This window comes from Archocentrus centrarchus, chromosome 20, assembly GCF_007364275.1.
Source record: "Archocentrus centrarchus isolate MPI-CPG fArcCen1 chromosome 20, fArcCen1, whole genome shotgun sequence".
Lineage (NCBI taxonomy): Eukaryota > Metazoa > Chordata > Actinopteri > Cichliformes > Cichlidae > Archocentrus > Archocentrus centrarchus.
The window spans coordinates 16333746-16347922 of record NC_044365.1 but is presented as its reverse complement, the minus strand read 5'-3'; the positions used below and the strand labels follow the sequence as shown (position 1 = coordinate 16347922).

General features: G+C 43.6%; 2 protein-coding genes across 3 annotated transcripts; both read right to left on the bottom strand.

The window, feature by feature from the left end:
* Window positions 1-2616: 2616 nt before the first annotated feature.
* On the bottom strand, window positions 2617-6735 carry LOC115799800 (uncharacterized). Of its 2 annotated transcripts, XM_030757087.1 has the most exons (5): window positions 6372-6735; window positions 5543-5831; window positions 3723-5431; window positions 3545-3637; window positions 2617-2729 (listed from the first exon to the last, which is right to left on the bottom strand). In XM_030757087.1, the coding sequence occupies exons 1-5, from the start codon at window positions 6619-6621 to the stop codon at window positions 2701-2703; spliced, it is 2370 nt and encodes a 789-aa protein (XP_030612947.1). In that variant the 5' UTR covers window positions 6622-6735; the 3' UTR covers window positions 2617-2700. The 2 variants fall into 2 exon arrangements, with proteins under 2 accessions (XP_030612947.1, XP_030612946.1); XM_030757086.1 differs by having other exon boundaries at window positions 3723-5831; window positions 6372-6733.
* A 3164-nt stretch (window positions 6736-9899) lies between these two features.
* On the bottom strand, window positions 9900-13341 carry LOC115799773 (uncharacterized). Its single transcript, XM_030757055.1, has 7 exons — window positions 13075-13341; window positions 12289-12441; window positions 10755-12200; window positions 10621-10674; window positions 10396-10482; window positions 10240-10309; window positions 9900-10112 (listed from the first exon to the last, which is right to left on the bottom strand). The coding sequence occupies exons 1-6, from the start codon at window positions 13079-13081 to the stop codon at window positions 10278-10280; spliced, it is 1779 nt and encodes a 592-aa protein (XP_030612915.1). The 5' UTR covers window positions 13082-13341; the 3' UTR covers window positions 9900-10112; window positions 10240-10277.
* Between the last annotated feature and the right edge of the window lie 836 nt (window positions 13342-14177).

Genomic DNA, 14177 nt, shown 5'->3' with positions numbered 1-14177 from the left:
CCTGCATAACGTTTTACCCGCAGAGACCCCAAACATTTACGTGCCTCTTCCAGCTTTATAGCAGAGATCCTGCCACCACCACCTCATCATGGAAAAACCCCCCGGGAGCCAGTCACGGCGAAGCCTTTCACATTTATCCATAATGCAGGTGTCATGAAGATGGAATGACAGCGCGAAGCAGGAGTCTGCGAGATATGAGCTCTGAGACCAGCCAGGCCGAGCTGTCCGTCCCCACCCTGAAACTGACGAATCTGAGGGGAAATCACGAGTTGCGTTCCACTCACTGCAACTTTCCTCATCCCATCTGGCCTCCCTCGCCACACACTGTTAGCTTCAAAGAGCCCCTGCTCCCCGTTAGCCAGAAATCACTTAAGAGGGTTGTTTTAAATTGCGAAAGCTTTCAAGCGTCTCTGTTTGAAACGAAGCACAAAAGCGGGCCTTTCTCTGCCTTTGAAGACGGCATTGTGTGGGCTTTCTGCGCACATCTCTCCACGGAGGATGAGCAGAAGAAAGAAAACCAGTCGGAGGCAAAGCAAGCAGTTGCTGGCCTGTTGCGGGACCCTGAAAGTCACAAATGCATGTGGACTCACACAATTCCTTTACATAAAGCAGCTCACGGAAACATGCACTCTGCATTTCAGTATTTACCTCCCCTCCAGCCAGGAAAGCTATTATTATGGCACATTACATCAGTAAAACTGGTTTCATTACACGGTTTCAAAGGTCTGCTGAACACTGCATAAATGCTAATGGGCTAGTCCAACATGATTCATTACTTATTCAGTCCATGTGTGTATTATTCCCCTTGGGAAGTGATCTTGAGTATTAATGGTCAAGAATGGAGTTCACAGCCATATTTTTGGTCTAATTATGTCTTTTTGACAGCAAATTCAGCAAAGCATTGAAGCACTTTTCCCCTTCAGCGCTGTGCTTTCATGATTTCCCTGAAATAATCAATGGGACTAAAAGGTCAAGCTGGCCGCTCTTTGAGGTAAATGTATCTCCAGACTTTTGAGCACCTTTTCACAGTTATTTGCTAATTTTCTTCTTTTGAGTGTAGTTCTTCCAGTTAGGGTGGCTACTGTGGCGCTCTGGGTAATGCTGACTTTGCACCTTGCATTGCTACTCTGGGAAATGGAGAGTAGCATAAAACAGCATACATGTGAGCAACAGTGTAAGCTGGTTTGAATGAAATGCAGGATTTGGGGCCCATCAACATACCAGCATTGTGGAGGTAGTTCACATCGCCATGGTAACTTAACCACCTCCAACCAGGTTATGTTCGAAATTAGAGACTAACAGGTATAAAATCACTGCCTGCCAATCAATTCCCCTGAAAATGATGTCACCGTTTGTGGAAGAGCACCTCCTGCATAGCAGAAGCGCCCAAAGATTATTCCAGAGCGTCTTTCCCTGATGAGCATCAGTAAGAAATATAGATTCTCAGATGCAGTTTTATTCCTTCATTTGTCTCGTTGACTGCAAACACCTTTAAGTGTTAATATATGCTTACCCTGGCTGCCACCTGTTTGACCTGCTGCCCTCTGGCAGGTGATCCAGGTCTCTCAAATCAACGACAAACAGCCTCAGAGACAGCGTCCTCTCAACTACCAACACTGAACCTCAAAATGCACATATATGTATTTTCAGTGTTTCTTCTCCACTCTGTATTTAATCATTAGTTATTAATCTCTGGCTCTCTTCCAGTGTCTTTTGCCCTGTCTCTCTCCCCTCAGCTCCAACCAGTCCCTGCCCTGAGCCTGGTTCTACTGGAGGTTTCTTCCTGTTAAAAGGGAGTTTTTCCTTCCCACTGTCGCCAAGTGCTGCTCATAGGGGGTCGTTTTGACTGTTGGTTTTTCTCTAATCATTGTACCATCTTTACCTTAAATATAAAGCACCTTGAGGCAACTGTTGCGATTTGGCACTATATAAAGTTGAATTGCTTAACCTCTTATTTTGTAGTTTTGCCTTCTTTGCTTAGGCTGAGTCGCGTTAGCGAAGCCAGATAGCGACACAGGCCAGTTTGATCTCTTCATTAGGAGTACTGACCCAGTCATCCTGACAGCATAAGCCACAAATTCAAAAGTATGAGTTCCCTTTCATTGTGCTAAGAGCTCATTAGTAGAGCTCATAAGTAGAGTGGAGATCCAGGGGAGATCCAGCTCCTTATAGTTCAAGGCCAAGCATTAATCTGTAGATGAAATTTCACCCCTTATTGAGCGAGGAGTTGTCAAAACAGGTTACTCAAACCTTCGTAAAAACTTGAGCAGATTCTGTTTTTTGCAGTATCTAAGTTACTGAAAGCTGCCAAACTTAGTAGGTGATGTCAACTGCAGGCCTCTCAGCAAGTAGTCAGTTTAAGTGAATATTGAATCCTTAAAGCTAATGGAACATTCTGCTTTCTAAGAAACCGTTTTAAACAGTAATTTCTAGTTCTTTAGGCATCGACAAGACTGAGAGTGAAGGAATTGTGTTTAAGTATAGAAAGGGCGCCATCTAGTGCATACATTTGTAACTACAGCTTAAAAACCACAACACAAGCAGAAGACAAAAACTCAGAAATCTGTGTTTATTCAAACAATAAATAGTGACTGTGATTATACACACAAATAAATTAAGTGGGAAAACATTTAAATTAAGTGTACATTTTTTTTAAAAACACTGCTTTTTCACTTTGTGAGATTGTGCTCTTTGTGCAAATCAGCATCGTGTGTCTCTCATTCGAGTTCCTGCAGAAAAGAAAAGGTTCAGATTTAATTTGTTCATTTTTCACCACTGGGAGGAAAATAAATTATAAAAATAAACTCAGTCTTCCCATCAGTATAAAGTGAGAATCATATCCCTGTGAAATGCATCTCAATTCCCCCATGATTTGCCTGCAAACCTAAGGACAGAGGTGAGGCCTCATTATTTCAGTTAGTGTCTCCTCACCTCCTCGTACCTGTGACCCCGAAATCAGTCTCCGTGCACCATGTTGAAACATGGCTCAATTCCTAAAATGCATGAAGAGGATAAAGCAGGCTACAAGCGGAGCTATAGGTAAGGATGCAGCGGTGGATCCTTTGTGGAAGGGTTTTCCCTTCACAGGATGACTGGCACACAACCATGAGGGGAGGACTAAACAACTCTTACTTTATATGCAAAAGTTGTTTCAGTTATTTATGATGAATAAACTTTCTGCATTTTACAGTTTGATTTAAAAAAATAAATAAATAAAATAAATAAAGCTGTAGTTTGGCTATAACAAAAAAAATTTCTATACAGGATGTCTGATTTTATTAGGCCCCTTACCTTGAGTCCCCTCTCCTTACAGACTGTGCCCCCCCCCCCCCAAAAAAATAAAAAATTCACCCTTCTGCACAGAAATCATGGTCAAGTATATTCAGTAGCAGGAGCCTTGTTTTGGACCCCCCCCCCCCACACACACACACACACACCTCTGTACATCAATTTTCAAAAGCAACTTTGCAGGCATTTAATACCACTTTAAGTTATGTATTAATTGCAATGCAAAAAAACAGTTAAAGTGAAATGTGAGGCAAACCTTGTGATTGTGATTTCTCGTGTGTGTTCGAGTGTTGTGATCTAGCTTCATTCTTGGAGCCACTGGTGTCACTTTTGGGCGTCGATGACTTCTCTGTTGGTAGAAAATAGTTGAAATTATAAATGTGGACAAGGATTTGGGGGGGGGGGGGTTTCTAAGTGAAAACCCATTTGCTTACCAGTTTGCCACCTGTGCGTCAGGTATACCTGGTCCACATTCCTCCATTTGTCCTGAAGAGGCACGGCAGAGTTCTCATCAATTTCTCGGATGGCATTCCCGTGGGGACAGTGGCGCAACCTCTCCCAAGCAGCAGGCTGATGCTGCAGCTCATTGCACACACAGTTCTTCTCCCTCAGCTTTGGGTGCATTGCTGCAGGACTTTTTTCCAGATTCTGCTTACATCCCAGTGGCCTCTTGAAGTCTCTAAGCTTCCTTAGATCATCACCTGGCCTCCACCTTTGACCTGTGCGACACAAGCTGTTTTCAGAGGATTCTCCTTCAGTGTCGTGCCCTCGATGAGGACTACGAAGATCAGGGTTAGAATCTTTCCTTATCCGCCTCTTTGTGTGAGATTTACATGCATCACATGTTGTTAAGAGGGCGTCGTTCCACTGCTGGAAGGGAACGGCTTTTCTTTTTAAGCTGCGACCCTCGAGTCCAGGGCTGGCAGGCATACTAATTTTATGTTTCGCCAGACATCTGGAGCAAAGTCTTTCCCTCTTGGGCACATAAGGGCTGACAACATTCTCGCTGAAGTTCCTGCCAAGACAGCATTCATGGTCAGAAAGGCATTGTCGATCCACTTTGCCTTTGGGTTTGTACTTCTCCTTTGGCTTGCGGATATTTAGCTCCTTGTACTCAAGGTCTAGTTTTCTTCTTCGAGTAGGCACATCCAAACCCTGATTGCTCAGAGGTCTGGTCTGCTTCTTGGGAGCTTGTGACAACTTGTTGCTGTAGTAGAGATTATCAAAATCAGCTAGCCAGTTAGTTGAGGGGAGGTAGGCAGGTAATGATTCGAAGGATGTGTCCTGGCAATCCTGGACACTGGTTTCTGCTCTGCTTTGGCTTCGATCTGCCTTAAGAGGGGAATTCAACTGCTGCATATTGGATGCAAGAGCCACCTCTTCTGTGTGCATCAGTTTTGGTTTAGCAGTTTCTTCTGAAACAGGTTCATCCATCATAGGCCATATTTCAGCTTCAGCCACCATTTCATCACCCACATCCTCCACAGTGGGGACTATTCCTTCCAGGTCATCTTCCAAGGGAGGCATCTTAAACACAGCTGGGGTATCTTCTGTAGGTGGCTCCTCTTCCAGCAACATCTCTGTTGAAGCCACTTCAGCTGCAGTACTCAACGTTTCCTCGAGAGACTCTGCGGGGCCATTTTGGATTAATGACTCAGGGGAAGGGACCAAAGTCTCCTCCACTGACCAAACAGAAGACTCCATCTTCCTCAGCTCATCCAGGTAGTTGGTATCAAATGGCAGGTGAGCCACTTTGAGTTGGGTATTCTTAGTCATACTCTGCTCTCGCTCACTTTTAGCTTCAGCTTCCCCACAAATTGCTTCTTGAGATCCTAAACTGGAAATGACAGGGACCATCTGGCTCCCAGACTTATCTGGAGTAGGGATATTCTCACCTGTGCTGGGCGTTCTAACTAACAGGATATCAGGACAAACCTGGAGTGCCTGCTCTGACTCATCAGGAGGGAGGCAGAGCCCCTCATCCTGCAGGACATGACCCTGGAGAATGGAACTACATTGGACCATGTCTTGGGAAAAGTTATGGGATACTTCTGCAGCCTCATGAGAATGCAGCAGCTGTAGTCCCACAGGTGTAGTGCAGCATTCAATCCTAACCTCTTCAGTTTGAATCACAAAGCTGCTGTTTGATGGCATCCTGATGGAGGAAGGCACCATGTCCGTGCACTCTGGAGAATTTTGCATAGCCAAGGCTGGTGAGAGCACCTGACTACTGGAGACACTGGTGTTGCTGCTGCTACAAACTGGGAGGACACTGGAGGACTCAATGTCTCTGGAACTTGGGGCATTGGAGGTCTGGGTCACTGAAAGTGACTCAGTTTGAACCTCAGAACTGGTCATTTCTCTGGTCGGGGAGTTCTGTTGGTAGCGGAACCTGCGGGCATGGTAGGCCATGGTCTGATAATACTGGGGGTTGAGCATGCGCCTGTAGTCCATCAGGTGGAGGTGGGTATGTGGGAGAACAAAACCAGGTGGCTCCATGTATGGGTTAGGTTGATAGTGTGGCATCATGGGCATCCCATAACCTTTGGCAAGACACAAGAGGATCAGATGAATACCTCAGCATTTGTAAAATTTCATCTCCATAAATGGAAAAATACATTCAAATAGAGGAGATAAAAGCTCAACGTGGCACTTGAGGCAAAGTCAGTCAAGAGTTGCAGGATTTAGTGTTTGAAAATAAAACATTTAAAAATGTGTGCACACTGTGAAGAATATATTCTAAGTGACTTTGTGACTGCACATTTTTGAAACTAAAATATGACTGCAAAAATGTGAAATAACCAGTGGTATTGAAATTAGGAGGCAGAGCAGGAGGATGTGTGATTAAATCAGAAAACTAATAAGTGGTCAGATTTCACTCATCTCGATGATTCTCTAGGAATTTAACATGTAGCAATATATTTAAAGACAAGCAAAACATTGTTAACAAAACATGTTCTAAGAAACTGACAGCATTTAGGAGACTAAGCTTTACAAACAGTCCTAAATAATGTTCAGTATCTTCATGAGCAACTGCAGCCCCCAAAATCTAACAGTTACAACAGAAAGTGTTGTCAGCTCACCTAAACCTGGGTAGCCATAGTATGGATTGTAGGACATGGGCATGGGCACCGGTAAAGGCCACTGCAGATTCTGCATGGGCATGTATGGCTGCGATGGCTGTATGTAGAAGAAAGGTTTGTGGTGCTGGTCCTCAGGACGTGGAGCCCCTGGAGCCGGCTGTTGGGACCCCTGGCATGGCTGAGCTGCATTCTGTGGGTTTGGCCCTCGAGGGCCGTGCGAATGTTGTAAGGTAGATGTTACTGCCTCCATATCTGAGCGAAAGAAGCAAGTAAGATGAATTATTTGCTATCTTATCACGCTTTTGAGAATATAAAAGGGAGCTGTACCTACATGCATAAAGGTTATCAACTAAGAAGCAAAGGCAGTGTTCCTCTATGCTTTAAATAGGAAATCAAAGGCGAGGCCCATGCATGATTAAGGCTAGCTTGTCAAATGATGCACTGATTGGTAGTGTTGTAGCCAGGTGACACTTGTCCAATTAGAGTTAAACAATTTGCATCAGAAGCCAATGAGAAATGTTTGTTTCAAGCAGATCGCCTCCCACTGTGCATCAGCTCACCTGTGGAAAAGGCTTGTAACAGATCAGAGATGTAGGAGAAGTAAGACTGATGACTTCCACTGACTTCCTGTGACGTGAAACAAGTGACAGAGAAGGTGAGAAGCTGATTGGCTCTAATGAAACAGACCTGCAGCTTGTTGGCATGATCTGCGTGATGAGAAAAGCACTAATAAAAGGCACAAAGTGGCTCATTGTTTCCTTTTTTTGCATCTTCGTTGAGCTCCCTCTCCTCTTGTTTTCCTCATTTGGAGCTGAGCAGAAGTAAAATGCAAAGCACACATCTACAAACCCTCTGATATTCAGGTCTGACCCCTGAAGAGCCAATTATGAGGTTAGATGGGAGCTCCTTAGGTAGCCTGGAGCAGTTTAAAGATGGCATCATCCATGAAGAATGAACTAACAGAACTGCTGCTGGAAAAGCCTCTTTGTGAACCCTGGAAGATGTTAAAGGAAAAGCTTAACCTTTTTCTCACATGGGTATGTCGAGACTGAAAGGCTAATTGATAATTCACAAATCTTGTTTTGTATTTTATTGGCAAAGGAGACACCAACACAAGTATTGTTATGCAGCTTTCAAAGGATGCACCACCCAGTCTGGGATTTTTCTAAGTGTAGTGGATTTCTAAGCATTTGTAGGTTTTGCTGAAACTTTGAACAGCTTGTATTGCACAAGTCTGCTGGCATTCATTTACATTTATTATTTTTCAGTGGCTCCTCTTCCCACACACTTCACACTCTGGTGCAAACCACTGCATGCTGAAGGTCACGGCCTGGAGAACCTCAGAGGCTAATAAACCACTGCATAAAACACAATAGTTGCTTGTTTTTCTTAGGCAAAGAAATCGTCTGGGCTGGATCCGGGACAGGTCACTGGTCCATTATAGGTGGTGCAGATATTAATTTCATCCAATAACCTGCAAATAAGCTTTAGCATCAGGCTGTTAAATCCACACTATGAACTTTATACTTCTGTAATATAATCTGCCTCTGAGCTTCTTGTGCTGTTCTCATATCTTATAGAGCAGTTTTAAATTAATCCAAGTTCTGTCCTTTAGGTTAAATTACACTGCTCAAAAAAAAAAAAGGGAACACTCAAATAACACATCCTAGATCTGAATGAATGAAATATTCTCATTGAATACTTTGTTCTTTACAAAGTTTAATGTGCTGACAACAAAATCACACAAAAATCATCAATGGAAATCAAATTTATTAACCAATGGAGGCCTGGATTTGGAGTCACACACAAAATTAAAGTGGAAAAACACAATACAGGCTGATCCAACTTTGATATAATGTCCTTAAAACAAGTCAAAATGAGGCTCAGTATTGTGTGTGGCCTCCACGTGCCTGTACGACCTCCCTACAACACCTGGGCATGCTCCTGATGAGGTGGCGGATGGTCTCCTGTGGGATCTCCTCCCAGACCTGGACCAAAGCATCCGCCAACTCCTGGACAGTCTGTGGTGCAACGTGATGTTGGTGGATGGAGCGAGACATGATGTCCCAGATGTGCTCAATCAGATTCAGGTCTGGGGAACGGGCAGGCCAGTCCATAGCTTCAATGCCTTCATCTTGCAGGAACTGCTGACACACTCCAGCCACGTGAGGTCTAGCATTGTCCTGCATTAGGAGGAACCCAGGGCCAACCGCACCAGCATATGGTCTCACAAGGGGTCTGAGGATCTCATCTCGGTACCTAATGGCAGTCATGCTACCTCTGGCGAGTACATGGAGGGCTGTGCGGCCCTCCAAAGAAATGCCACCCCACACCATTACTGACCCACTGCCAAACCGGTCATGCTGAAGGATGTTGCAGGCAGCAGATCGCTCTCCACGGTGTCTCCAGACGCTGTCATGTCTGTCACATGTGCTCAGTGTGAACCTGCTTTCATCTGTGAAGAATACAGGGCGCCATTGGTGAATTTGCCAATCCTGGTGTTCTCGGGCAAATGCCAAGTGTCCAGCACGGTGTTGGGCTGTGAGCACAACCCCCATCTGTGGACATCAGGCCCTCATACCATCTTCATGGAGTCGGTTTCTAACCGTTTGTGCAGACACATGCACATTTGTGGCCTGCTGGAGGTCATTTTGCAGGGTTCTGGCAGTGCTCCTTCTTGCACAAAGGCAGAGGTAGCGGTCCTGCTGCTGGGTTGTTGCCCTACTACAGCCTCCTCCACATCTCCTGGTAGCGCCTCCAGCCTCTGGACACTATGCTGACAGACACAGCAAACCTTCTTGCCACAGCTCGCATTGATGTGCCATCCTGGATAAGCTGAGCCACTTGTGTGGGTTGTAGAGTCCATCTCATGCTACCACGAGTGTGAAAGCACCACCGACATTCCAAAGTGACCAAAACATCAGCCAGAAAGCATAGGTACTGAGAAGCGGTCTGTGGTCCCCACCTGCAGAACCACTCCTTTGAGTGTGTCTTGCTAATTGCCAATAATTTCCACCTATTGTCTATTCCATTTGCACAACAGCATGTGAAATTGTCAATCAGTGTTGCTTCCTAAATGGACAGTTTGATTTCACAGAAGTATGATTTACTTGGAGTTATATTGTGTTATTTAAGTGTTCCCTTTATTTTTTTTGAGCAGTGTATTTAGACCTAAGTCCTAGAAAGCCTCAATAAAAGCTGGAGTTACACTGGGACATCTCTGCTGTGGGAAAATAAAATGAGTGGACCAAAACCTTCCTTTCTCATCTCCTAAATTACATATCCTTGATTCCTTTTTGTTCTTCCCACCAGAGGAGATAAGGAAAGAGGAGTGCCTGGTCAGCTGTGTTTAAACTTTAGACTGTGTGCTTTGCATGGAGGAAAGGGTACTTCTTTACATCTAACAATTTTTTATTCAAAACTAATATTAAAAAAAAAAAGCTAAGCTGAACAGCTCTGTTTATACTCAAATGATCCAAGAACAAACAGACCCACAACAAAGTTTAAATAATGACAATTTATTGGACTGGCCCCAAAGAATGACACACCACCAGCTGTAACCTCTGTGAAATCTGTTAATCATGAATAGTGCAAGACCGTGTCACCGAGGTTCACTTTTCTTTTTTTTTTCTTTTTTACTTTTTTCAAACAGAAATAGGCCTCCTGTGCAGTGCATTTCACCTTGTGCTCTAAATATCTCCAAACACATCATCCTTAAACATTTACAGCCTTTGGGGGGACCTGAGAGAGAAAGAAAGAGCAATTAATACTGATAAAAATCTGTTTAAATGGTTGTCAGTCAGTTGTCAGTCACTGGAAATCTATTAGGCCTCTAAAGAGTGAAAAGAAAATGGGCCATTTCACCTACAGTAACACAAACTTTATTCAACGGCTGGTCGAGATGCGTCAACATCTCGGTTCTCCTCTCATCGTAGAGCCTGGATCAACACAACAGGGACATTTTGTTAAATGTTCAAACACAAAAGCCAAAAAAGTATCTACTGCACAAGAAAAACCCATTAACCTCTCTCCCAGTGCAGTGGCAGCTCGTCGTCATCGCGGTCGTCATCTCTGGGCCTGTGGTACATCACTTTCCACTGAGTGCTCATTTCTATTCACCCAGCGTGAGCAGGGGACAAGAGTAAACATTTAGTCAAATAAAAATTACCCTCCAGAAGAATATGAAAACTACTGGGACAATGGGTGATGTTTTGAGTCGCACAGCGAGCATCACGTGAGTGCGTTTCACCTTGTCGCCTCCTGGGAATCACATCATCTGTCAGAACTTCCCTGCAGTGTCTGTCTATGAGAGAGCTCACACAGTCACTCAGATACACAGAAAACAATGATTTATAAGTGGAGATGTTCTTGTCTGAGACTTACCCTGACAGGTCCGACACTGAAGCTCACTACTGTCCATCTCTCCAGCTTCACGTTCAGCTGGCTCTTGCTTGCGGCCGTCTCGGTTTTCGTCCTGTTCCGCTGCATCTGCAGGCTCTTTGTGGAGGCCTCTTTTATACCAAGACTTTGCTGCATGTCTTTGTGGCAGAGGGTGAGTCTTCCTTGGTGAAGAATGCTTCCTCACAACTACCCTGATGGGCTGCTCGCACCCTCTTCCATATCTGCCCTCCTCTTCAGAGTCTCCAGGTTCATCCATGTACATCTTGGCACTCTGGACTTTGCTCCTGCCCGTCCCTTTACTGAGGTTTTTCCCACAACACGCGCACACAAACCTCTTTGTACCCGGCCGCCACACTTCTTCCACATCCTCCGCAGCATGAGGGGATCCACCGATGACCTCCTTGAGCCTCCTTCCTGTGTACACATGCTTGGGAAAGAGGTCCACGTCGTCCAGATCTGTAGAGAACATTTCATCTCTGGAGGAGAGCTCATCCAGAGATGGACTGAGGACACTCATGCGCTCGTGTGTTGTTTGCATAGATAAGTAGTTGTAGCAGTAAGGAGAAGCAGGGGAGCAGAGGCGGCCCGGTCCACCGGATCCAGGTGTTACAACATTATCAAATGGCAGCTTGAGGATCTGGTAGCTCCTATCAGCTTTGGCTTCATCTAAAGATGCTGCTGGATGTTCTACCTTTGAGACATGGTCGCTGCTTTTGACCTCCTTCAGTGCTGACTGACTGGAGGAAAATATAGGTGAAGCTGGAGTGGAGTTACGGGGCTCCTCAGCATCATATCTGGGAACAGCTGGATCGATCACTGAGATATCTGACTGGATATCCATGATCTCTTTCCCAAGATGGAGGAAGCCTTGGTCTACTGCTGATGGCTCATGCTCAGGACACTCCTCGTGGACAGAAGAGCTGTCGAGGGGCAGCTCCTCTTCCAACCTTCCTGCCCAGCATCCCTGAGGGCTCAGGGTGTCTAAAATCATTTGGCTGGACTCATCAGCCGCAGTGGATTCACTGAAGGTCACAGCAACAGACTCTGAAGGCAGGATGTGGCCCCGCTCTTCATTCTTTTTCTCTTCTTCTGAAGAAAACATTCCTGAGGACTGGGATGCAATTCCAGAGTCGAGTTCTCTCTCAGCGCCCTGCTGCTCGTTGGTTCGGATTTTATCCAGGCATTCGATGAGCTTGGTTATGGCATCGCTGGGGTCAGTTTGGGCCTCCGAGCAGGCTGTTTCCCGGCGGCCGTGAGGCTGCGGATAACACTGCTGCTGGCGAGGCATGTCGCCCCAGACAGGAGCGTGGAAGCGAGGCTCAAATATTCGCCTGTAATCCAGTGGATATATTGAAGCATGTGGTAAAACAAGGCCAGGGTACTGCATGTATTGGTAAGGGTGCATGCAGGGACGGCCAAAGTTAAAAGCTAGGAGGAGGGCGATAAAATGAAAGGATGTGGTGAAGCTTTATGCACCATCTACAGGTTTAATGCAACAAAAGAAGAATTTACATACCTCCAGGCAGACCGAAGTGACCGTATGGATTGTTGAGCTGCCAGTGTGGGTAGAGGTAGTAAGGCTGAGATGGTGGCTGGACGTAGAAAAATGGTCTGGGATGGTGATTTCTCTGCTGTCCACTCCCAAATGATTGTGGCTGTTTGCTTGCGTCTACAGAAACAAAGGATATTCAAATACCATAAACAGGCAATAAAACAAAAATGACCTATTACTAGGTATGTTACAAAAATTTTCATTATTTCCAGTTACATATGAAGCCCATGCAGATAGAAAGATGATAGAGAAAATTACATTTTGTTATCAAAACCACATTAATAGCACAAATAATAATAAAGTTACATCCGATTAACTACTATTAATCAATGAAAACTGATCTCAAAGTGCATTACTCGCAGAAAAGTTAACATTTTTTCTCTGACTTTAAATCAATATTTAAATGAAATTTTCAGTAAATAGAGAAAAGTTTGGCAAACAAAGTGTAAGAGCTGAGAAAACAGCTTTATAACAAACAGAATAGTTTAATTTTGTCTAAACTGACAATTTATTTTTTTTTCTCTGTTGTTGCTCTGACAGCGGACCTTACGTTATTAAACTACTTCACACCTTCATTTGGTCAGAAACCCGGTTTTTTGGCAGACCGCTTCAGCGTAATAGCCGCGGCTACAAACAGGTTAGTTCGGACCGTGTTGCTAGGCTATCATGCAGTGATTATAACTTACCTACTATTACTAATTTAAAATTTTCTCTCAGCATTTTGACAAGAAATAATAAAGCCGGCTTTACCGTCCATTTTCTTTCTCCTTCTTGCTCAGCCAGTCAGAAATAAAACACCGCAGAGGGATGAAAACAACCACATAAACCTCCCCGAGCTACTGGAAATTAAATAATTTTGTTCTTTTCTTTACGGTCAAATTTTCTCTAAACAAACAGAAGCAGCTTCCCTCTCAGGTCCACGTGACGCCCCACAAACAAAAGCCGAAACCTCTTCGTTAATCAGTCATATAGGAAACAGCTGCGGCTCCCGCGGGGCTGCCGACTTCAAGTGCAAACGGATAAATTAGCTTCGCGACCTGCTGAGGTCAAAGCAACCCGAAAAAAAAAATTTAAAAATGCGCTCCTGCAGACGAGCTGAGTCCAAAAAGCTTTTTAGAAGTTATCTCAGAGGGTCACAACCTAAAAATGGAGAATAAAGATGCAACTTCAGTGAATAAATTACTTTATTAAAACAAAAGATCAACTTTTTCCTAAAACAAATAGTTGGATTTGATACGCCAGACAGTTATTTAACGCATTATTTTACATGACAGTTCTTTTATTTATGTATTTATTTTTTAGTAGCCGAAAGGAAAATGTTTTATTGAATTCTTTTTAACAAATTCAGTAAGGAAAATATCGATACACGATCTTTAGAAAGGACTGCCCACAGTACAAAGAAATAATGTAAAAAAACAAAGAACAAAAAAAAAACGAATAAAACAAAAACAAATAAATAACTATGGTGAGTATAATAGACTTTAAAAATGTAGATACATAAACTTAAAATAAACTGAGGCTGTGGATAATTTTCGTGTATGCACTGTTACAAAATCATAACTGTTTATAATAATTATGAAGGATTATTTAAACCACTAAATTTGTAAGTTGCATGTTGGTTTTTAATAATAATACACAATAATTTGCAAAACAACATGAGAATAATTTTTGCAACATATTTGTACAATATCAAAAAGTAAATCATTACAATAAAATTAATTACAAGTATACATAATAAATATTAAGATTCATAGTTGTTAAAGCAATTAAACGTTTATTGATTTAATTTCGTTTCTGTTTATTTATTTGTTTATTTACTTACTTATTTCCTTGTTTGTTTGTTTGTTTGAAGG